Below are 22,435 nucleotides of genomic sequence, written 5' to 3'. Positions count from 1 at the left end.
CGGCAGTTTTCAAGTAGATCAAGGCTGAAAATTTTGTGAGTGGCGACCACGGATCTAACCACGGACCGGGAAATGAACGGAGTGGGTAGCTTTCCCTCTAGGTGGCCCGATGATCTGATGACTGAAGGTCGTTGAGCGGAACACCTCGTTATAGAAATCATTGAGGCCTTTGGAAGCCTTTGTAAAATATGTTTATTCATTAACTAAATAAGATTTTTAAATATGAGTAGGTACTTAGAGTAGGTAACCTTCTAGAATAGAAAAATTATTCACACCATTATCAATATTTATAAGTAATACTATAGGTAGTGAAATACTGGTAAAATGTTATTACCTATTCAAATGAATTTTCTTTTATCGATAAGTTAACATCTCTATCGATTTTCTTAGGTTGCGACGTGTCCCCACGCCGGTGCCAACGCAAACGCCACACGACAATAGCCGGCAGAACACCTGCATATCATGTGCGATTGGTAAACATAATAATGACTGTTTTATTTTCTAGCTACATTAAAAATATTAGGCTGACGAAAAGTCATTAATCTGATTTACTAGTTTAGCCTAGTCAGTATTGTGTAAAAACCATTTGCAGCTTCTAAAAACTTTTGCGCGCCACGCATCTCGTGAAAAGTAGAAAATTAAAGGGACCGAGTTACAAGGTCGTACTTAAAGCTTGAGATGAGATTCCAAGCATTGATTAAGAAAGATCCTGAGAAGGATTTTACCAAACTCCACCCCAAACGGGGGGTAAAACGGGATACACGCGTACAAAGTCGCGGGCGGCCACTAAGTAGTTAAATAAATAAATAAATAAATAAATCTTTGGACAATTTCACACAGCGCCAGCTAGCCCCAAAGTAAGCAACTTAATGCTTGTGTTATGGGTGCTAGCTTAACGGATATACTACTTATATACTTTTTTTTTAATACATAAATATTATACATAGTCACACCCAGACCCGTCACAGAAATTAAAATTCATCATTTCAATTTCTGCCCGGCCGGGAATCGAACCCGGGACCTCTCGGCATAGTAGTCCGTTCTGAACCACTACACCAAACGGCCGACAAGTTATTTATAAATATAATTATGTATTGGCAATTTTGCGCTCACATACTTAGGTACCTCTCCTTCCTTTTGGTCTTTGGGGTTAGAACCCATATTATCCTGTAGGGCAGGGGTTCCCTAACTTATTTGAGACGCGCCCCCTTTCGACCTGTCAAGATTATTATGGTCTTATCGAGCTTCGAGCAGTCTGGAATGCATTCTCTCAGCTTTCGCAGGTTTTTATACTTTAAAGGTCTTTGCGCCTCCCCTTGGGAGCGCGCCCCCTCTTTGGGAACCAATGCTGTAGGTAGGGTATTGCAAAGTCAACAATGCACTGGCCCATTAAATAAAAGCTGATTTTTGTACAATTATTTATAGTTCATTCAGTTTAAGCCCTCGAGATAGTCGAACCATCGATGATGGTCCATTTTTCCGGGTTATGCCACTTTAGTTTGGTTAGGCGGTAGACGATGGTAGACGATAAGTTGAGAGTATGAGATCCAAAGCCGTAAAACTAAAAATAAAAAAGTCATAACACCTTAACTGTCATTTGTGACAGTACTACAGTAGTTCCAGAATTTATAGGTTAGATCCTGAAATCTATATTTTTGTTTTCATTTTAGTGTGAGATTTATCTACATAATGAAATATTCAAATAATAAATAATCATGCTGAGTTATTTAACTTTACAGATATTACAGAAAAACCGGTCTATAACGTGGATAACGGAAAATGTCTTCGATACTCAGGACTTTACACAAACTATCTCGCATTAGTTTTATTTCGAATAACAAGAATCTAGTCGTAAATCCAATAAGAACAAACGCTAACATAGCAAACACTTTAAAATCGCAAAAAGCTAAGAACAAGAAAGAATCGGTGGAAGTTTTTAAATGGATTTTGTTGGTGGGTGGAATTTTGTGGTATAGTCATTTTTGTCATTAGCAATCCAGTTTTAATTCTGGTGATATTTCAGATGATTCCAGTTACATCATTCGGATTGGGATGTTGGCAAGTTTATCGCTTACAGTGGAAGGTAGAATTAATAGATCGCTTACAAGCAAAATCCAATGCCGCTCCCGTTGATTTACCAAACAAGTATGTTTTTGACTGTTTTGCAACATTAAAATTAGTATTTTAATATTAATAGGTACATATTTTTACTAATGTACTCATTTTTATTTTTTAGGTTTGAAGAACTAGAAAACATGGAGTATCTGCCTGTAAAAGTTCGGGGCAAATTCCTACATGACAAAGAAATAGCCATTGGTCCTAGATCTCTTATAGAAAATGAATCTGCGCTAAGTAGAGTGGGGTCTCTCGTTTCTGATCCTAAGAAAAATCAGGGCTGGCTGATTGTTACACCTTTTGAAGTGGCAGATTCTGGGTTAGTATAACATCCTTCTGAGTAGCCTGTGATTTAAATGTGGTGAATGATATCCACCTTGTATTTTAGGAAAGTGATTTTAGTAAACCGAGGATGGGTTCCACAGCAAATGCGACCAAAGGAGAAAAGGGAAGCATCCATGGTGGCAAAAGAAGTTGAACTTACTGGTGTTGTGAGGTTAACTGAAAAACGAGCACCGTTTATGCCTAAAAATAATCCAGAAAAAGGCTCTTGGTTTTGCAGGTATGCGATGCTGAAAAATGTTTAAAAAATATTAAACAGATTTTATGGGAAATCCAATGGCAACTTCTTTAACCAAACGGCAAAACTGCAGCAAATTAATTAGGTTGTCATAACATAGACTGCCATTAAAATTAATTATAGTCTGATTGCATTTTAAAATGTATTTTTTTCTTATCTTGATGTGGATTAATCATCTTTTCTCAAATAATTATTTAATAATTGCAGAGATTTAGAACAAATGAGTGAGCATATAGGCTGCGAACCTGTATGGTTGGATGTGAGAGGTATTCCTGACCCTCCTGAAGGCTGGCCCATACCGAATCAGACACGAATAACTTTGAGGAACGAACATTTCTCATACCTTGTCACATGGTATTCCTTATCGGCATTTACAGCAGTTATGTGGCATCGATTTTTCATTAGGAAACTGCCATTGCTATAATTACTAATTCCTATTATGAATGTACAGATGTATTTATTAACAAAATGATTTGTAGATTATTATTTTTAAGATAGTTTAATCACGAAATAGAAAATATTTAAGCAATAAGCCAAAAGTTGTTTTCATTTAGATAAAGCTTGTTCAAGCTGGTGCGAGGAGATAAATGTGATGTTCATCATACCTATCGATTCTATTGAACTAATACATGGGATTAGGATAGTCATTATTGTCAGTTAGTGTGGGTGGTTGGTGGACTTGATATTAATCAATAAAACAAATGTTTCCATATTAATTGAGATCTTTATTTTGGCTCTATAAAGAAATGATCACTTAGTACTAACTGAAGGTACAATATTCAAGTCAAGTAAAATTACATTACCTATGACTGTGGATTACTGCAGATTCTTTTCACGTCAAGATATTAGTACATTTATTACTTTGCATAAAAATGAAATAAACCAAGTTAACATCACAGAAATAGTCAATAGTCTGATGACAAACTGATTATCTTACAAAATAAAATACATAAATATAATTTACACAATACTTTCATAAATGCTCACTTAATTAGTACAAAAGAAAAAAAAGATTGCATTAAGTAACAAAATAGTAATAATTATTTCATTATAAGGAATCTGGAGTTTTCCTTTGAAATGTTAAATTTCAAAAGATGTGCAATGATAAGCATACCTACTTAACGTACACCAGTTACAAAATCATACTTTAAAAATATCTTGATTCAAATTAATATTTTGCACGGAAACAATAATTATTATTATTTACATAGTCTCGACTTATTTTTCAATGAAATACTTAATCTACGTGATGTGTATGTAGTGAAGTTCTCAATACAACTTAAAATAATATTATTAAGAAAAGTGTAATTAACAACAAAAAACAATACACAAAACATAATTCATAATAATTATGAAACGAATTAAACATTTGATTTTAACATTAATATTTACTTCAAAATAAATTTTCAAGGATTGTGAGTATACATCATTATTCCACACGAGTGAAATTACGACGTACACTGATGTTATTTAGGAAATGTAAAGAAATGGAAACATTAGTTGAAAATAGCAATTACAATTGAAAAAGACTACAATAAGCTTATACCATCAGCGCTCCGAGCAGACAAAGTACATAAACCCTGTCTGATTCCATCATAATGCTCGCTATCCTTATGTTTAAATCCCTGTTTTCTCATTATAGTCTACTTTAATTTTTATATAGAAAAGAGAAGAACCCAAAAACGATTAGGACTAGATGGATATCAGTAGTTTCATTATAATGCACATTTTACCCCACCGAAAGCTCAATGCTGAAATCAATGTACCCCATGGTGTGTTATAGACTGAAAAAATCGTAATGAAACAAAGATACTCATTTAGTCCCAATTGATTATGAGTTGGACCTTTTCGAAGATAAAATTTTATAAAATGTATATAGTTTACATCACATTTTAACCAATATTATTACAAAATAGAAAATAAATCAAGTCATTTTGAAATACTCCATGATAAAATGTCAATGTCAATAAATCGATAATAATTACATTTAGAAGAATGTCAACATCATAATTAAAATTAATTACAATAAGGGCCGATTTTTCAATCGTCAGATAACTTTTAACTGAAGAATAAACTTGTCATTTTGACATATTTTCCATACTGAAACTGTCCATGTGCCAAACTTATTCTTCAGTTAAAAGTTATCCGATGATTGAAAAATCAGCCCTAAGTATGAAAAAATATCTCAGGGTCAAATAAAGTTGTCCTTCATGATAGTCCAATAGTCGGACAGGACATATAACATTATTAATTACCAACTCATAATAATAAAAATAAAAAGAAACCATCTTTCGAGAATGAATGATTCTTGATTTTGAGATATTTGTCATCCTTATCTCCTGTGTTAAAAACAAATTAAACACTGCTTCTTCTCCACTGATTTTAACGTCAATAGGTTTTGTCCTCCACGAGTTGAATTGTGGACCAAATATGATATTACAATACCAATCTACTCCTACTGAATTCGTACCGTAACGAGTGCTGGACGCCAATTATTACTTTTTAACAACGCATGATGCGCATGTGTATCTTGGTAAAATCTTAAGGTGGAGGAAAAGACGATGGTAAAGAACATCGTATTTGAAGTGAGCGAATCATTCATTACCAAAAAAGGAGCGTGGGAGAAGGCTCGGCAACAGCCGAAAATTGAAAGATAATCCAATTTTGTAGCTCCGCTTGAGTGGCAAATCCAATCGATGTTATACATTTTTAAGATAACAAAATAAAATAAAATTCTAACATTACAGGACTGTTTAAAATCATTTTCTCTTCTACTACTTGAGTAAAATATTTTTAACTGACTATTACACAAAACATCCGATTGCGAATGGACGGCAAATAACGTGTCCATGTTTAGATAAACCAGAGGTTTACTGTAATAAAGCTGTCAGTTTAATATAATCGACCCTAGACGAGAAAAATGATTAAACAATCCTAATTATATGTTTTCACGATATACGTGAAAACTTTACATAAACTTAGGCAACATGTACATAAAATTCAAGCGGGCAAATCAAAATTCGACACATGAATTTGAGGCACATGCGTCGGGTCTATCTTGGGCGTTGTCTTGTAGTCGCATATGCCCAGTTCCTTGAGCTTCCACTCCCATCCCATCATCTGGACTGCGTGCAGAGTCTCTGCTTCCGTGTGCTGGCGTCGAAGCATGCCGACCTGTGGCCACCAAGCCAAGTTAGCATCTCTAGTAACAAGCCCAAGGACCGACCAGCTAATGAAAGGGATTCTCAGCAAATTGAACCACAATGAAACAGTAAGAAAGTCCAGTAAAATGAGAACCACACCAATAAACTTAAAGCATGAAAAGGGATCCTGTATTGTCTCTTGGATATTGACAGTTTTGGATTGCACAAATGGTAAGTTTAACTAAACCTAGCCCAGGAAAATACACAGTTGTGACTTTTGGTGTGAACTAATACACAAAACTGGTTAGCCGCTGTGGGTCTTACTTTAATCTTTTCCCACTTGTCGTCGACTTCCTGCAGCCAGGAGTTGATCTGTCTGCCGTTGCAGCGGGATCGTTGCGCGTTCCGTTTCTCCTCCTGCTCGGGGGCCAACACGTTGTACACCTCGTTGTCACGCAGCATTGTGCACACGGAGAAAGGAAGAGCCTGCAATGTAAAGCATTGTAGTTTAACGTCCAGTGTTGAATTTTTTTCTGTAGTATTGTATTACACACACTGCTCTTTTAAATTAGACATTTTGAGGAGGACGTACAACTGTTGGTAATCATCATTTATTCCAATGCAGTTATACAAATTTATAAATTATACCATTTTGCGGTTTGAAGTTTTGCAAGCGGACGACTAAACCTCTAATTTGATCACGATTCACGTATCATTAAAATATTTTTCTTTATTTATTTCGCGCCTGGTTAAACAATGCACGGATTAAAACAAAAAACAATCTTTTTACGTATTTATATTGTTCCGTGAAATTATCGTTTAAGATTTAATTATAGGTACAACTAATTTCAAAGAATAGATAAATGATGACCAGACAAACAAGTTCTAATGTTACGATATCTGTTATTGACCGTTTTCCCATTAGGGTATAGCTTCATATTTCTTTCTGATTTGCGTCGCTAGCCAAAAATGCTGATGAGGTTACAAGTGCAATCGGTTATGTAAGTAATGCATTTATTGCGCAATAACTATGAAAAATAAACATGTTTCATATTCGTAAAAAGGTACTACAGTTTTCCAAAATTTTAATATTATTTTATGGAGTAAACTTACTTGATTCGCAACGGCACGCTCGGCGCGCCCGTGCACCCTCAGAATCTCTTGTTCGACAGCCAGCACAAGTTTTTCTTTCTCCACCAGGTGTTGTATACGCAGTCGAGTTCTAAACAAACATTTACTGATTTAAAAACTCATAAAACTCATTTATTTTTGCAAATAGGCTTTTAAAAAGCACTTTTACACGCCCCAATATTAATCCTACCACTGCTTCGGGACAATAAATGGGCCAGTGCTGAGAAGAAGCAGCGCAAGAAACTCAGTCACTCAGTCACATTTACTAGCACAACATACATTATTATTCAATTTCATGAAAGGGCATTTGTTTGGTTAAATTCAGATATTTCAACCAATCACAATCACTATGACTGAGATTGAATCTAGTTTTGAACGTTATTTTGTAATATGGATAGGTTTTACCTTTCTTTTTCCTGGGTCGTAAATTCGTTGACCATCTGAGATGGGAGGTTGATTGGTATCTCGATCTGAGGCTCAGGATTCACATTGCTTTGGAGCGTGTAAGTGCAGCGATTCATCAGGTATTTGTTGAAATCCTTTGGCGGCTTCGGCTTCACAGGGAATAACCCCTTTTGACGCTTATCAATCTACAGGGAAATAAGAATATTATGCCATAATATATCGTCGTAAATCATTACACACCAACACAGAAAAACTTACAAGTTTTTTCGTGTTTCTGAAACATTAAGCAGAGTTAAATACATTTTATTCCACTATCACATGCATTACCTAGTCCCAATACAAAGTAAAGCTTGTACAGTAGCGACTAGGTAACATTGATTTATTTTGTGTTTAATTTGAACTGATGAAAACAGTGATGCATTTTTATCATAATCATCACCTTGCAGACACCAAACAGTCCATCAAGATGAGTGAATTAGTTTTTGGGCATTACTGAGTAAGAAAACAATTATACCTGTTTACGAATATGCAGATACATTTGATAAGGGTTCGAATGGGTTATGTTGTGACTAGCAGAGCTGCTCTCGGACGCGTCGTTCTTCGAATTGTCCCGCGAGTGGCTGTCCTTAGAGGCTTTGATCTTCCTCTTCCTCGGGTGTAGTTCTACCGATGTATCTGGGCACATATTGAACCAGTGAGCGTTGTAATGTGAATCATTGAGCTCGCGTAATCTCTCAAAAGTTAGGGTCTAAAATGACTAGAACGTACTTGACTCAGATCTCCCGCCGCCCGTCGAGTGGTCTGCATCCTGCCCCTAAAACAAATACATCTGATGTAAAATCTGCAAGATTGGATTTATGTTCAATATTATATTTTAAAGCAATCTTATAAAACTAATTTATATTAAATTCTAACCTTCGATCGTGCCTGTTGAGACAGACATGTAAAACAAAAAAAAAGACAAAATATGTTAATCATATTTTGCAACGGAATAGATAAAGTATCAAATTGAATACAAACTACTTTGTATACTAAATACTTCCTGGCACAATTAACCGTTCACCCCATTATACTTGTCTTGTTTATGTTTGTTACTTATAAATTAGTTTATTAGATACTGGGTCATGTGACGGTGAAGTGGATCGGTTTGAACGCAAGTCAAGGGTTTGTTATCCGCTTGGGACAAGTAAATGACGATTATCTTTGAAATGGCTTGTTTAGTAGGACAACGACCATACAAAAATCCGTTGTGTGATAACTATTTTGTATCACGACGATCTAACTTACGTTTTAGGTAGGTTTTTCGTTCTATTACGTATGTGTCTATCATGCTGTCTAAATAATTTTGATAACAAAAGGTTTTTTGTTAATATTCGCAATATTTTATGTAATGGTTCGTATGATGATATTTGCAACAAGTGTTTTCTAGCATTTAGTTATATATCATCACACCCAAATCATCACGTTTAAAAAGGGCTGTATAATTTAAAAAGTGATGATTAATTTGTACTAGTTGCATAAAACGCCAAACCTGTGTTGTAATCTGTTGCGGACGACTCCTGGCTCAACGCATTCCGGTTAATTGTGCCGGTGAAGGTTTTTAATTAAAAATCACTTACAGAGCCGGATGGTGTGGGACTTTTATTGGAATTCAAAGCCGAGTGACTCTGTCCCCCCCGGCCGTCAGAGCCCGTGTGCGGGGACGCTCTCTCCTTGTCCTTATCACCATCGTTTGTCCTATGCGAACGCAGTACCCTTTGTCCAGCCTTAAGAAAAAATATTTCGTTGAACAATATTCAATGTGCAAGGACAATCTCTCAACACAGGAAAATAAAAAGCTAAGACTCATATTCGCTTCAAAATAATCATAATAGACAGTGATGCTTTTTCGATCGAACATATACATTCAACATAATGACCAACAGATCATTCACATTTGAACAGCTAACCCGGTACAACAAGCCGTTGAACACAGATAACCAATGCATAACTACAACTAACGAATTACATTTAACGGAGGATAGGATTAGTATTTCAGTCAAAATAATAATGAATCAGCATGCTGAAATATATTTTATAATCATAAATCAGTTGTAAATGAAGACAGATAAGTGGCATAAAGCAGGGAAGTAAATGTCGGCTGCTTTTCTTTTCCGGCATTATGTGTACAAAATAAAGAAGAAACGTTACATAACATCAAACATCCAGTTTCACACAAGAGTGAATGTTATAGTGAAAATGATTGCTACTTGCTTGTCGTCGCGTTGGCTTGAAAAGATAAAATTTCACCGTCTTAATTTCCTTATAGAGCTCTGTATGTGATATACGCAAAAAATAAACGACTATTCCAGTAATGTAATAATTATGATAAACACTAACATATTGTTGCCTTTTAATGTGTACTTGTCATCTCGGTTCGCGTGACTTACCTTTCCGCCTTCGCCCGAGCGCTTTTCCTCGCAGATTCCATCGGAGCTGTCGGAGGTCTGGCCGGCGTCGGCGCTGGTGCAAGGGATGACGTAGGGCAGGGTGGACACGCTCCCGCGCCCCTTGCCGCCGCCGCGCTGGCCGGAACCCCCTGTGGTGGCAAGCCCCGTTAGAACACACACTTGAACACCAAACTACACATCCAGTTCACACCGAGCACGTCACGAGGAGGGGGTCCACAACACTGGGATTATTACTCAACATACCATCACCTTCTTGCTCATTCCTGTTTCCTGAGTTACTGGCCCCTCCCGGGATGACGATCTTGAGCGGCGGCACCTTGGGCGCGGCGGTCTCGCTCTTCGGCTCGTCCCCGTCGTCCGTGTTGTCTTTCCCGTGCGGCTTCGGGCTCGCCACGGGGCTCTTCCTGTCTTGCTTGCTCGACTGTCCCGAGCTCTTCGACCCAGAGGATTTACCCTTGAGAGTACAAACGCACATTTAATACACGGTTTTAAAAGTACATTCATAAAGGTAAGCGGACGCCGAAGACTTGATGGTGTCAGGACTGGTGTCCTCCTCCTCTCCATCGTCGCCTGTTAACTTTGTTACCTGATGAGTGCCCTGTGTGCTGACCTTGCCGCCGCCTTTGCCCTGGGATTGCAGACCTTTGGAGCTGGAGCTGCCCTTGCTCGAGCTTTGCGAAGAGCTGCCCTTGCCTAGCTGTGACACGCCGGTTTTGCTCGCCGGGCCCGGTGGTTTGGAGCCGGTGAGAACCCTGCGTAAGGAAGCATTCTTGGTTCTACTGAAATGTTTATAAAACCAAAATATTCTTCATGAAATAATCTAATGATTGAGATCATCTTGCCGTGCCTTGGAAGATAGTTACGTTGTGATAGTAAAAATATAATGTCATTTTGCAAGAATAATGTAGAAAATTAACTTACCGTCCAGGGCCGCCTCGAGCTACCGGAGCCGGCTTTGCCATGGGTTCCTTGTCGTCGTTTTCTTTCCTCTTCTTCCTCTTGGAGACCTCATCTTCCGCTGCTTCCGCCTCTTGACTCTCGTCGCCGTACGTTTTCTTAGAAGACCCACTGGACTCATCTTGAGTAGAGGACACAACTCCACTACTAAGTTGGGCTCCTCCTATTCATATAACAAGTAATAAGTACTAATTAGTAGAGATAAACAATTTTGAAAGAGCTAAATAGGGTAGGGTTAAGTCAATATAAGATGATGGAGATAATACAATAATTAAGTATGATCATTCATTAAACGCTACTGCGGTATAGAATAGCACAGAATCAAAACAGGCAATGCTGTTTTGATTTAAGTATGCTATTTTTTCTTTTGTTGTTTTATCTCACTAATTAATAGATTTATTTTCATCAGTAGAAAGGAAAATTTGAAAAAGATGTGAGGATATAATTACAAATCATACTTGCTCTAGCATGAATGAAAGTGTACAAAGTTTATAATTATGAAAACAGAAATAACACATACCCGAATTTTTACCATCTCTACTGTCAGCACTACTCTTGTCCTGTGAAGAATTCTCCTTACTATCGAAGTGTTCGCCCTGGGCTAGGCCGTCCATGTTGCTGCGTTTGCTTGAGCTGTCACTGTGTGAACTTGCATTGCCACCTTTCTTGCCACTGTCATCCCTTGATCGACTTGAATGTGATGATCTCGCGCTATCTGCATAATAATACATATTGTTCCACATTACATGCATCAAATGGCATATAAAATTTTCACTGTGGAATATAAAGCAATTTCTCAATGCCAAATCACATTAACCCCGATAGACTTCAAGATATGTGAATGCATTTAATGTTGTGATAATATATTATTTTATCTCCAATGTTTACAGAACTGGCTAGGTCATTGGACGATTTGAACAAATAAATCTCGGGTGCGAAGTAAAAAAACGCACTATCTTAGATTACTGGTTAATATAACTAATTTACGTTATCTAACATTTACAATGGCTGTTGTACAGAAAACCATAGGAAGTTAACTCATTGCACTATTCTAAAACAATACCGCTTACAAGAATTTTTTTTGTCTGTAAATAAAAGTAAGATTAATGAATGCTACTGACAACGCCACTCTTGTAGCGGAGTTTTGGGCTGACTGACACTGTATAGGTTTGTTGTCAACACTACAAGAAGAATTATCTGATGGTCACTTTTAAGTTACCTAGGTTATCATGCTATAATTTATTTACAAAAATGAGCTGTAAATCAAATTTAGGTTCATTTTATTCTCTAAGTCCAGCAACTAGAATGTTGATATTTATTTCAATAGTTTAAATAAACCCATTAGGTTGGATAGGCATAAATAGGCGTAAAAATGTTTTATGTCTTTATGTGTGTATTGCTGTTGTGACCTTAATAAAATTAAGCTTACACTTAGCATGGAACCAAATGTTATTGTTCATATCTAATTTGGGGTAGGTAATCTTATTGGTGGTCTTTTTAAATAAAAATAAAATATATTTTTTTATAGTATTATGTTGGATTAGGTTAGGTTAGGTTTTAGACTTTAAGTTCTAAATGAAAGAAAAGGCATGTAAGAGATTATATTTTGTGTCTATGAAATGCAATTGTTTGCACTGTTTTTAGTCATGTTTGTAACTCACAAAATGTTATATCAGCATACCTATTAGTCATAATTCCTAAGTTAACTAAGGGTGCACAATCAGTAGCATCAAGCTAATTGTTTAAATGTTTTATCTGCATTTCCTGCATCTGACTAAAAAATTAATACTGTGACATCACTTAACAAAGGAAGAGAAAGAAAGAAAAGAGAAGTACATCATAAATCTATCTATCTAATTTTAAGTTATTTTAGTATTATTGAAAAGGTACCAAGTGACAAATAAAAAAACCATTATGAGACAATGTTTGTACACTATAATATCAGTGATCTAAGATAACCGAGTTAATTATTTGTTCATTGGAAATCTAAATAGTTTATGTTTTCTAAATTTAGTAAGCTTTTCTCAGATAGATGAGTATTTATCAAAGAACTCCTGTTCGTTAGTAAACAATCATAAAAAAACATATGAGCTTAGTGTAAAGGAAAAGAAATTGTAAAGGAATTTTAAAAATTATCGCGTCTGCCGGGTCATATATCGCTTCATAAACAAAGTATTAGATCAGCGTGAATCATAGGCACCCTTGCACAAGCTAACAGGAATAAAATGTAGCAATAAATAACAATAGACTCCCTTTATTGTGCGAGGACGTCCTCCTTTGCATCTCACGACGTCCAACGCGTTTAGAAATTTTTACTGCCTCCACAAATATTTCCACAAAAACCGACGATAAATCGGTAGCCCGGACCGCCACGAAGTTAGGCGTTATGGGGCGGCCATCATTTGGCGACGGTGCAATACACGCCCAAGACGCCCCGTTTCATGTAAACGTCGGTGAGATCTACCACTCGAATAGTTAAACCACCACACTTTCTCTAAGAATTTAGGTAATAATACATTTTTAATTAAATTGATGATGATTTAAAAAATCAATAGGATTTTTGATTGTCGGACCCAAAATGTCAAGACGAACAGCGAAGCACTAGGGATGTTCGATGATCACAGATGTTAAGACAAACATCGAGAACTCAGGTTAATGAACTTTAAAAAATGGATTGTCTAGTAGTCTTATTCACGTAACAAAACTTCAACGACAACTAAACACTGAGTTGCGATCCTATCGAGTAATCGTTCTATCAAAATGACCCTTGTGAATAAGGATTTAGAACTGTTTTTCAATGGGACGACGTAACTAAACTTCAATGACAACAAATCGCTGAGTTGCGATCATATCGAGTAATCGTTCTATCAAAAATGACCCTTGCGAATACGGATTTAGAACTGTTTTTCAATGGGACGACTTTGAACGTCAGCGAGATCTTGACTGTCAAAATACGTGAATCAGGCCACTGGAAGTTAGTCCGATTTGTCTGTCTTTTATCAGTAATTTTAAAGAGTAACGTAAGAGTATGAATGTCGATGTTCAATCGATATTATTGTTATGAAGGTCATACCTTACTATACTAACGATGCTTAAACATGTTCTTATTTATTAACTATGTTTTGGTAAAAAGAATAAATAGGTACAGGAGTAGAATGCATGACACAAATGATACACGATAATTTATTTATTTAAGCAAGAACAATTAAAAAAGCATTTGACGTTATTTTTAAACGAATAAACATCGATAGTAACAAATATCGATACTTATTATAAACGTACATTGACATCCCTACAAGGAAGAAGACAGCAGCTTGACAACTGTTGCGTTGCGCGTGGTTTTTTTTGTTCTATGTTGTCTATGGTACCGACTACTGATGATTAAAGCACAGATTAGAGCGTGCATGACTGGAGCCGGCATGCGGCCATTGCCCCAAGTTCCAATCGCGATTGCGATTGTAGACACTGGAGCAAGTAATCACTCTTGTAGGGCACTCAATTTTTTCTGGTAGTAATGAAAAAAGATATTAATAAAATTACTAGGGTTCTCCATATAAGACACGTTTTTGGCCTTTTTTGTTAATTTACAGATTTACAAAAGAACCGAACTTCGTCTGCGAATCCAACTCGCATGTTACAAAATTCATAAAGCAAACAACCTATTCTCATACCATATTTCTACCTTCGCAATGCCGATGTCCGTTTTAAATAAAAATGCTGTCGCCAATGCACAAATCTCAATGAAAACCGTATAAAAATTACTCAAATTATGTTTGGAGACAAAAGAGATCAAATTTTAATGTTTAGTACCAAGCAACCCCATTCTTTAATTGATAGATGCCTAGTTTTACGTCCCATCGTAGCCCATCGTCAGTAAAAATCAATTGTTTATTGTTTTTTTTTTTACGTTGAGTTTTGAGTTTTGAGTTGCTCCGTTAATTCTGACGTCAACGCGGCACAATACCGCATGCGCTCTGCCCTCGCGAGATTGATTGACGCACTGCATCCGACCTGATTCCCAGAACACTCAACAAAATATGTAACTAATTTTTGTCCCAAGCTTTGCTTGCATGAATTTCGGTCTGACACAGAAATATTCTATCGTTCGCGTGTCCCCCTTTAAAAACAGGAATAAAAACTAGCTCGTTTTCCCTGGGTCTTAAACTATGTACAAAATTTCATCAAAATCAGTTCAGTAGCTTTTGTTTTTCTGTATAGTATAGTAGGTATAATAATGAGTATTGCATTGCATAGTGTTAGAGAGAGAAACAAACATCCATCATAAAGGATAGTACATTTATGTAGGATTCTACTGCTAGGTATTGCAAATTATTATTTCCCGGCTGCAGTGCGATGGCTCTGAAACGCGACTAGACTATGAGTAGGTACCTACTTTGTTGTATTTCTTTCTTACAAATAAAGAAATACGTACTTTTCTCAACAAATAGAAAAAATTAACATAGCTGATCTTGCAAAAAAATTGCCCACCTTATTGCCTTACTAAAATACAAGTTTACATGATTCTATTAGGTACATCTACGTACAAAATTTGTATATTATCAGAGATTGTGAATTTCTGAAACCAACATTTGAATGAATTCTGATTCTAATTTAAACAAAGCGTGTTTTTTATAAAGGAATACTACTTTCAAATTAAATTAAATACGTAAAAATATATTTTATTGACATGGTATTAGTTATATTTGAAAGGTATTGGTTTTATTAAAGATATGATTTCGGGCCTACGGGTGCCACGGTTGGCTAAAATGTAGCGTAACAATGATGTCCAATTTTCAACCACATTTTCGAGCAACTGGGGCCAGGGTACATTTAGCATATAATTTTCCCCGGCAGTAGTTACTTATTAATATCATGGGAAAATATACTATTTCTTCCCTATTCCAAGTATGGCATTATTAATTTTACGTTTTGGATCGTTTAAAAAGCTAAAATGATTTGTATTGATTATTATATGGCTGTATACATGTAGTTATACCAAAAAAAAATTATATTATAAAAAATTGTCCTTTCTCAACTTTTCTATAGCACTGTGACATCAGCTAATTTATAAAAGGTTATAATAAGAATTTACATAAATTTAAAATAAATAGATTCATGCAATTTCAATGTTGATTCAAAAGGCATCGTTGAATATTTATCAGTGTTATATTTTGAAGAAACTGTTTTAAGAGCTTTATCTTGTTATTTAAAACTTGATAATTATTACATATTATAAACAATATGTCTGCCTCTGTGTGATGTCACAAATATCACTCATAACCAGTGTGAGTGCGAGAGAAAATGTGTTACGCACTGATTTATTATTACACCAAATAAATGAATTATTTCTATGAAAGATAATACACAGGTTATAATGAGATAAAATACAATTCTTTTATATACAGGCATGCATAATCTACCAACTTACCTCCATGAGAGCGCCCATGATGTCCGTGTTTCTTACTGTGACCATGACTTCTTGATGAGTGATGTGATGACCCAGACCGCTCACTACGATGATGTTTGGAACGTTTCTTCACTGGAGGGGGGCTGGGCGGGACTGGAGCGGCTAAATTATAAAATAGCGAGAAGTGAGTACATACGTCGCCAGGAAATCAGATGCGTAGTAAGATGTTAATGATGACTGATGGATACGTAACCTGGTTGGGCTTCTCGGGATGATATCTGCATCACGAGTGCTAGCTGTTGTCTCTCGGACATAGGAGCTAGGACTTGGATACGGGATGAGTCCCGCGAACGAGACGTCGACATCCTCCGGGCATACCAACGAGCCTACACACAAAAACTTAACTGAACACCAAAATAAATGCAAAACATCAACACAACAAGTGTCTGCGACTATTAGGCGCCAATTGTTAGCGACAATCTGTAAAATAAATTTTACCTTATTGTTTCCCGGGTTAAAAAGGAATGGTTACAAGTTCAACACAGCGCACTTGTATTTAGTGATTTAATGACTGATAAATTATTGAGTGTTAATCATTTTCTGGTTTTTAATCCAGATTTTTTAAGAAATCAAGTGGGAAACTCACACAAAATTACCACAAACAGACAGTTGTTTTTTTAACTCTTTTAGGCTTTGACCTTGGCTGTCGTACATATCTATATGAGTCCAACAAGAATCATTGGGCTAGATTTTATGTAATTAAAATATGGTAAATTCTCTTCGTACCTTTTTATTTAATGTGTTATAATGTGGTTTGAGACATAGGTATTGGTTCTTTTTTACTTTTGTTTTACCGAATTGCTTTGTTTGATACCAAGCCGTACAAAAAAATTAAAAAGGTATGAGTACTGTCATCTGTCAATTCTGTCATCCATCTGCCAATGTCAAAATCATTGCAAAAACCTTGGCAAAAACACTTCGGTTTTCTTTCCTCGGATTTTCGATGCCCTCGAAGAAAAACCCTAAAGCTACTTACTACTATTAAATAACATTAATCATGTGGCGACCAACGTTTACGATATTAAGGAAGCTGGTAATTCCATCCTTGAAGGAAAATGTTATTATTTCAAAAATATTATATTCTACAAAAAGCCGACTGCCGAAGTCAACGATGAAGCTGACCTTAGTCAGTGCCAGTGTCGGTGTCCTTATCGGTGCTGGATACGGAGGTTATACTCATTATAAAATTAATGCAAAGAAGTCATTGTTGCCTGTAGAAACTGAGGAGTTTGCTTTTCTGAAACACGCACCGGAATACCACCCTCAGTACAAAGTAAGTACATAACCTGGTCAGAGGGTAACCTCTTATCTGATAAAATCACACATACCTAGTCTGTATTTATAAAACAATTATGTTTTTTATGTTTAATTTTATTTTATAAAAGTCTAAAAGCGAGTTTTAATTGATTTATTTGAAAATTTTAAATAGAATTTTAATGTACAACTTTTTGCTGAGTGATGCAGACCTATGCTGAAATCTATACTAAATTTATTTATAATATAATAATATAATATAATATTATTTTTGTTTGGTTGTATGCACTAATCTCAGGAACTACTACTGGTCAGATTGGAAAAAATATTTTTGTGTTGGATAGCCCATTTATCGAGGCAGGCTTTAGGCTATATAACATCAGTACAGTCAATAGGGGCAGAGCAGTAGAGAATAATGTTGCAAAAACGGCAAATATTATGCAAATTTATGATAGTAAATTTCTTGGTTTGGCCATTTCATGTACCTACACTTGCACTGCGAACTTAATGATATACCAACTGGAGTAAAAACTTTTGCCCAATACTTTTATAAAGCAAAATTGTTGTATTCTGATAAACTCTTTAACTTGTTGTTGGCTATTAATAATTTAATTTCTATTATCTTATTTTGCTCTTAAATCATAGGTTAAATAGGTACCTACATAGATTCCATCTTGTAATAAATTTTAAGCACTTGAGCCTGTCTATAAAAGAAAAACGTTTCATTTGTGCTGATGCGTTGATGAAGAGCTAATATGCGATTATTATAAATGCAAAGCAGAGACAGCGGACAGCGAACTTAGTACCTATTATTAATAATTATAACAAATGGTTTTATTTAAAAGTGTAAAATATTATGTCATGTCATGCATGAAACATAATTATGGAGGAAGTATTGTATTAAACAATAAAATATTGATCTACTATTTAAAAGTATTCGCATAAGCATTGTTGGTGGCTTTTTGCGAAGGATGCTTGCATCTATTGGATATCTATTCACAATTTGTGCATTGATGTTTCTTATAAGATAAATAAAACTAATATGAAAAAATAATATACCTCAAATTGATATAAGGCTAAGAGAGTCAGATAGGTTTAATAGGCCAGTAGATTTTAAATCGGAAATAATTCCTACAAAAGATTTTATTGCTTTAATGGCTTCATTGGTTGCCCATTAAGAGTCTCCTAGGTTTTCGACTTCGACAGAGTTGTGCTTAAGTGGCGGGGGCCCCCGAAAGGGGCGTTTTTTCGGTTTTTCGGTTATACCGAGTAAACGACTTACACTATCGTAAAGTGGTCATCATGACGGTTGAAGGGCACTTAATTCTGCACTGAATAAGACCAAATTCATATGTTTTGGACAAACCATTCTCGTGCTTATTTTCGACAAAGTAGATAATGTACGTATAATTAATAACCCTCTCTTCGTCCAATAGCTCGTCACCCGCAGGCTCCCAAGCCTTGTAAAGGGCCGCCTTAACCAGCGTATCCCTGTCAAGGCTCGCGAGTTGGATTCGGTTATCCTTGTTCGTCACAGCCAATCCTTAACTGCGGTTGCTGCACCTCTTCCTTGCACTCTCCTGAACGACTCTGTGTTATCTACTATGGCTGCCCCTCTTTCTTGTACCCTATGCCTGGTCCAAGGTTCGACGCCAAAAACCCCCACCATTTAAGCACAACTCTGTCGAAGTCGAAAACCTAGGGAGTCTTTATGGGCAACCAATGAAGCCATTAAATCAATAAAATCTTTTGTAGGAATTATTTCCAATTTAATTAATTTTTGTATTTAATTCTACTGGCCTATAAGTAATTTGTTTAAGAGTTGTTCAGCTAGTTAATATTTCAATTAAACAAAATCTACCCAATACACTTCTGAATTTAATGAACAACTTTGATAAACTGACCACAGCACATTTGTTTCTTGTTTTTAGATTATAAACGAGACAGATAACAGCAATCTCCATTTAATATTATTCCAATACCGCACATGTCCATTTTGCTGTAAAGTGCGTGCCTATTTAGACTCGAGGGGGATAAGTTATGAAATAGTTGAAGTCGATGCAGTTTTGCGGCAGGCCATCAAATGGTCAGGATACAAAAAAGTGCCAATAGTTCTTGCAAAAGTTGATGGCGGTTATCAGGTAATTATAATATTAATAATAGTACTTACTCTGAAGTATTCATCCTGTAAAGAATTGGCAGATTTCCCCATGACTTCAAATTTCTTATTCCTTTGTACTGATAGCACTAATATTCGCAATAATGTTTCAGCAACTGTTGGATAGTACTGCTATAATATCTGTGCTGGAGACCTATTTGCGGGACAAAGCGTCTCAGCTGCAAGAGATAATAAAGTTTTATCCTGCCACAAAGTATATGAATGACGATGGGAAAAGTACGACCGAGATTGCCAATAAATATTTCGTTATGCACAATGCGGTCGTCCCAGACGAACGAGAAAGAGCGATTGAGATGTAAGTATAGACTTTATGTCAAACGTTGACTAACAATAGAAATCTGTATGCAGAATAATTGAATAAATGTAAAATGACGTCACGGGAGTTAAACATTTGCATTAAGTGTTATCCGAAGCGAAGTTGGCTGCAAGTGTTCAGAATTGCAATATCAGAGAAGTGAATTACCCTTTATCATTGCCATATAAGTATGACCTTCATTGAATAGTGAACCCAATTATGCAATTTAAGTTCAACTTTAACGCTACATACATTATCAAACAGATCTTTAATGCTATACAATGAAGGAAACCGGCGCGATAAGTGGTCTTAAACAAATGATTCTGGGCTTTGATTAACTGGTCAGGTCTGCAGTGATTTAAAACTGTACAATATTTTATGGACACATTTATGCTGGTATAAATTTTTCCAACTGCACTTCCATATAACGAGGGTTTTATGGCGCAATGGCACGTTACTCTTGACCTAAATCCTTGGTTCGAGTCCTTGTCGGGACTCTGTTAACATCATGATTTCGAACATTTTCAGGGAGGAACGCGAATGGAGACAATGGGCAGATAAGGTTCTAGTGCACACCTTGTCTCCAAACGTGTACCGTACTGCTGGGGAGGCGCTGGAGACCTTCAAGTGGTTTGAGGAGGCCGGAGGGTGGAAGCAATCTTTCCCCAGCTGGGAGTGCGCGTTGATGGTCTACGGAGGGGCAGCTGCTATGTGGATCATAGCCAAACGGCTTAAGAAGAGGTACAATAATATAATTTTATATGTTCAATTTTCTTATATGGTCGATAAGGGACATGTTAACGTCGAGAGATGTTATCGTTATTAGGTCATTTTTCTCTTTACTGCGTGACCACATAACCGTCTTCAATATATCAGAGGCAAATGAAAGATTCGGCCACTCTACACTGCACTGGCCAGATACCTGACCCTGAGTAGGGAAGTTTATCGACCTGAATGATGTCGCATACAAAATACTACTTGAAAGGTTCACCTTTACGCCAAATTACACGTAATTGAAGCTGAAATATTATAGGTTACCAAAAAATACTTCAAGCCTCATATTCAGCTGATTTTTTGGCGTCCTACATACGCCTATTTCATGTGATGGTGATATTTAATTACTTTTGTCTATGAATTTTTAAAATCAGCTGTTCCATATTTTGTCAAAAATCATAATAATTATTTTCAGGCACAACATCAGTGACGCTCGGCAGTCGCTTTACAACGCGGCGAACGAATGGACAGCAGCCGTGAAGAAAAGGGGCCGATTCTTGGGCGGCGACCAACCGAATCTAGCCGACATCACAGTGTATGGAGTCCTAAGCAGCATCGAGGGTTGCCAGGCCTTCAAGGACCTACGGAACCACACCGATATCGGCAAGTGGTATGACGATATCAAGAACAGCATCGACAGGAAAATGGGAAAGGTGTTAGCTGTTCATGCGTAGAGTACATTGTCGCTTGACTTGTGTGTGAAGGTATGTCCTATTGCAGGGCTTCCCAAACTTATTTTTATGCTGACGTCCTTTTGAATTTGACACTTGTTGCGATGACCCCCTTCCCCTCCCGCTAAAAAGTACTTATCATTATTTTGTAGTTATTAAAGCCTCGTAACAAGTTCAAGTCATATCGATACAGTAAGATTGCCCCACAACAAACTGGGATAATGCTGTGACGCCCCTAGGGTGTCACGACGCGCTGTTTGGGAGGCCCTGTCCTATAGAGCTATGCAGGTTGCGAAGTAATATGGTTTTAATGATTTATTTAAGTAAGTGTGATTTGAGGTGGGAGTGGAACATTCAATTCTTGTTCTGTTGTCTATTAATAAAATCGACACCTTCCGGCATTCGAAATTAAATCGAGTGAGAAATTATCTGATTGAATGGTCTTATTCCACCTTAATGACACGTCACGTGCAACTTGCGTCCAAGTGTAAACATGTGTTGTAGTTGAAATTCATAATAATATTTTCTAATGTTACATTATAGCTTATTCATATTTTAGAGTTGAGTTTATTTAATAGCTAATTAATTATACAGATGCGACATAATAATTGTTATCATTAAAGTACACACTAAGTTACACTTCTAGCTCTAAATCTGAGATTAGTTCTGTTACGTAAATCTATCATTCTCATTTTATCTTAGAGCCAAAGCACACGGTGCGTTGCGGCGCCGAACCTCGAAAGATTTTGCCATATCGACAACGCGGCGCTGCACCGTTCGTGTGCCCGCCACAGATATTTTTATGTAAGATGACGCAGCGACACCGCTCCGGCGTCGCACGGTCGTAACGCCTCGTGTGCATTGGCTCTTAATTTTATTTAAAGGAGTCATATTAGAGTATTAAATGCAATTGTGATTTTATTGATTAGTTGTTAATACACGTTAACGTTTTAATTGTTGTTTTTTTCTGTACTTTTGCCTTCCCATATATCATAAAATAAAGCATTGCGAAAT

At 36.5% G+C, this 22,435-nt stretch overlaps 3 protein-coding genes across 11 annotated transcripts; 2 read left to right on the top strand and 1 right to left on the bottom strand.

The window, feature by feature from the left end:
• The first annotated feature begins 1,582 nt into the window (after nt 1–1,582).
• Nucleotides 1,583–3,988, top strand: LOC135086869 (surfeit locus protein 1). Of its 2 annotated transcripts, XM_063981696.1 has the most exons (6): nt 1,583–1,632; nt 1,740–1,953; nt 2,024–2,145; nt 2,237–2,434; nt 2,504–2,677; nt 2,903–3,988. In XM_063981696.1, the coding sequence occupies exons 2-6, from the start codon at nt 1,780–1,782 to the stop codon at nt 3,117–3,119; spliced, it is 885 nt and encodes a 294-aa protein (XP_063837766.1). In that variant the 5' UTR covers nt 1,583–1,632; nt 1,740–1,779; the 3' UTR covers nt 3,120–3,988. The 2 variants fall into 2 exon arrangements, with proteins under 2 accessions (XP_063837766.1, XP_063837765.1); XM_063981695.1 differs by lacking the exon at nt 1,583–1,632 and having other exon boundaries at nt 1,643–1,953.
• On the bottom strand, nt 3,400–19,764 carry LOC135086844 (ankyrin repeat domain-containing protein 11). Of its 8 annotated transcripts, none has more exons than XM_063981652.1 (15): nt 19,673–19,764; nt 16,442–16,574; nt 16,210–16,350; nt 11,302–11,496; nt 10,746–10,944; nt 10,411–10,576; nt 10,068–10,278; nt 9,804–9,952; nt 8,994–9,140; nt 8,143–8,188; nt 7,889–8,049; nt 7,375–7,559; nt 6,952–7,060; nt 6,163–6,324; nt 3,400–5,869 (listed from the first exon to the last, which is right to left on the bottom strand). In XM_063981652.1, exons 1-15 carry the CDS (start codon nt 19,712–19,714, stop codon nt 5,696–5,698), a joined length of 2,220 nt encoding a protein of 739 aa, XP_063837722.1. In that variant the 5' UTR covers nt 19,715–19,764; the 3' UTR covers nt 3,400–5,695. The 8 variants fall into 8 exon arrangements, with proteins under 8 accessions (XP_063837722.1, XP_063837724.1, XP_063837723.1 ...); XM_063981654.1 differs by having other exon boundaries at nt 7,889–8,037; XM_063981653.1 differs by having other exon boundaries at nt 10,074–10,278.
• LOC135086860 (prostaglandin E synthase 2) lies at nt 17,146–22,375 on the top strand. The gene is made up of 5 exons (XM_063981680.1): nt 17,146–17,521; nt 19,434–19,643; nt 19,774–19,976; nt 20,505–20,717; nt 21,166–22,375. Exons 1-5 carry the CDS (start codon nt 17,246–17,248, stop codon nt 21,422–21,424), a joined length of 1,161 nt encoding a protein of 386 aa, XP_063837750.1. The 5' UTR covers nt 17,146–17,245; the 3' UTR covers nt 21,425–22,375.
• Nucleotides 22,376–22,435: the final 60 nt, after the last annotated feature.

Source organism: Ostrinia nubilalis, chromosome Z, assembly GCF_963855985.1.
Source record: "Ostrinia nubilalis chromosome Z, ilOstNubi1.1, whole genome shotgun sequence".
Taxonomy (NCBI): Eukaryota; Metazoa; Arthropoda; class Insecta; order Lepidoptera; family Crambidae; genus Ostrinia; species Ostrinia nubilalis.
Note: the sequence above shows the minus strand (reverse complement) of the source record. Positions and strands in the feature narration are given on the sequence as shown.

Coding starts and splice junctions, on each gene's coding strand:
- LOC135086844 (XM_063981652.1), bottom strand. CDS start 19,714: ATGGGGAAATCTGCCAATTCTTTACAGGATGAATACTTCAGA. Junction 10,279..10,410: donor GCACACAGGGCACTCATCAG/GTAACAAAGTTA, acceptor TGTACTCTCAAG/GGTAAATCCTCTGGGTCGAA. Junction 8,189..8,993: donor GTCCCACACCATCCGGCTCT/GTAAGTGATTTT, acceptor TATTTGTTTTAG/GGGCAGGATGCAGACCACTC.
- LOC135086860 (XM_063981680.1), top strand. CDS start 17,246: ATGTGGCGACCAACGTTTACGATATTAAGGAAGCTGGTAATTCCATCC. Junction 19,644..19,773: donor AAGTTGATGGCGGTTATCAG/GTAATTATAATA, acceptor ATAATGTTTCAG/CAACTGTTGGATAGTACTGC. Junction 20,718..21,165: donor GCCAAACGGCTTAAGAAGAG/GTACAATAATAT, acceptor AATTATTTTCAG/GCACAACATCAGTGACGCTC.
- LOC135086869 (XM_063981696.1), top strand. CDS start 1,780: ATGTCTTCGATACTCAGGACTTTACACAAACTATCTCGCATTAGTTTT. Junction 1,954..2,023: donor TTTTTAAATGGATTTTGTTG/GTGGGTGGAATT, acceptor GTGATATTTCAG/ATGATTCCAGTTACATCATT. Junction 2,435..2,503: donor TTTGAAGTGGCAGATTCTGG/GTTAGTATAACA, acceptor CTTGTATTTTAG/GAAAGTGATTTTAGTAAACC.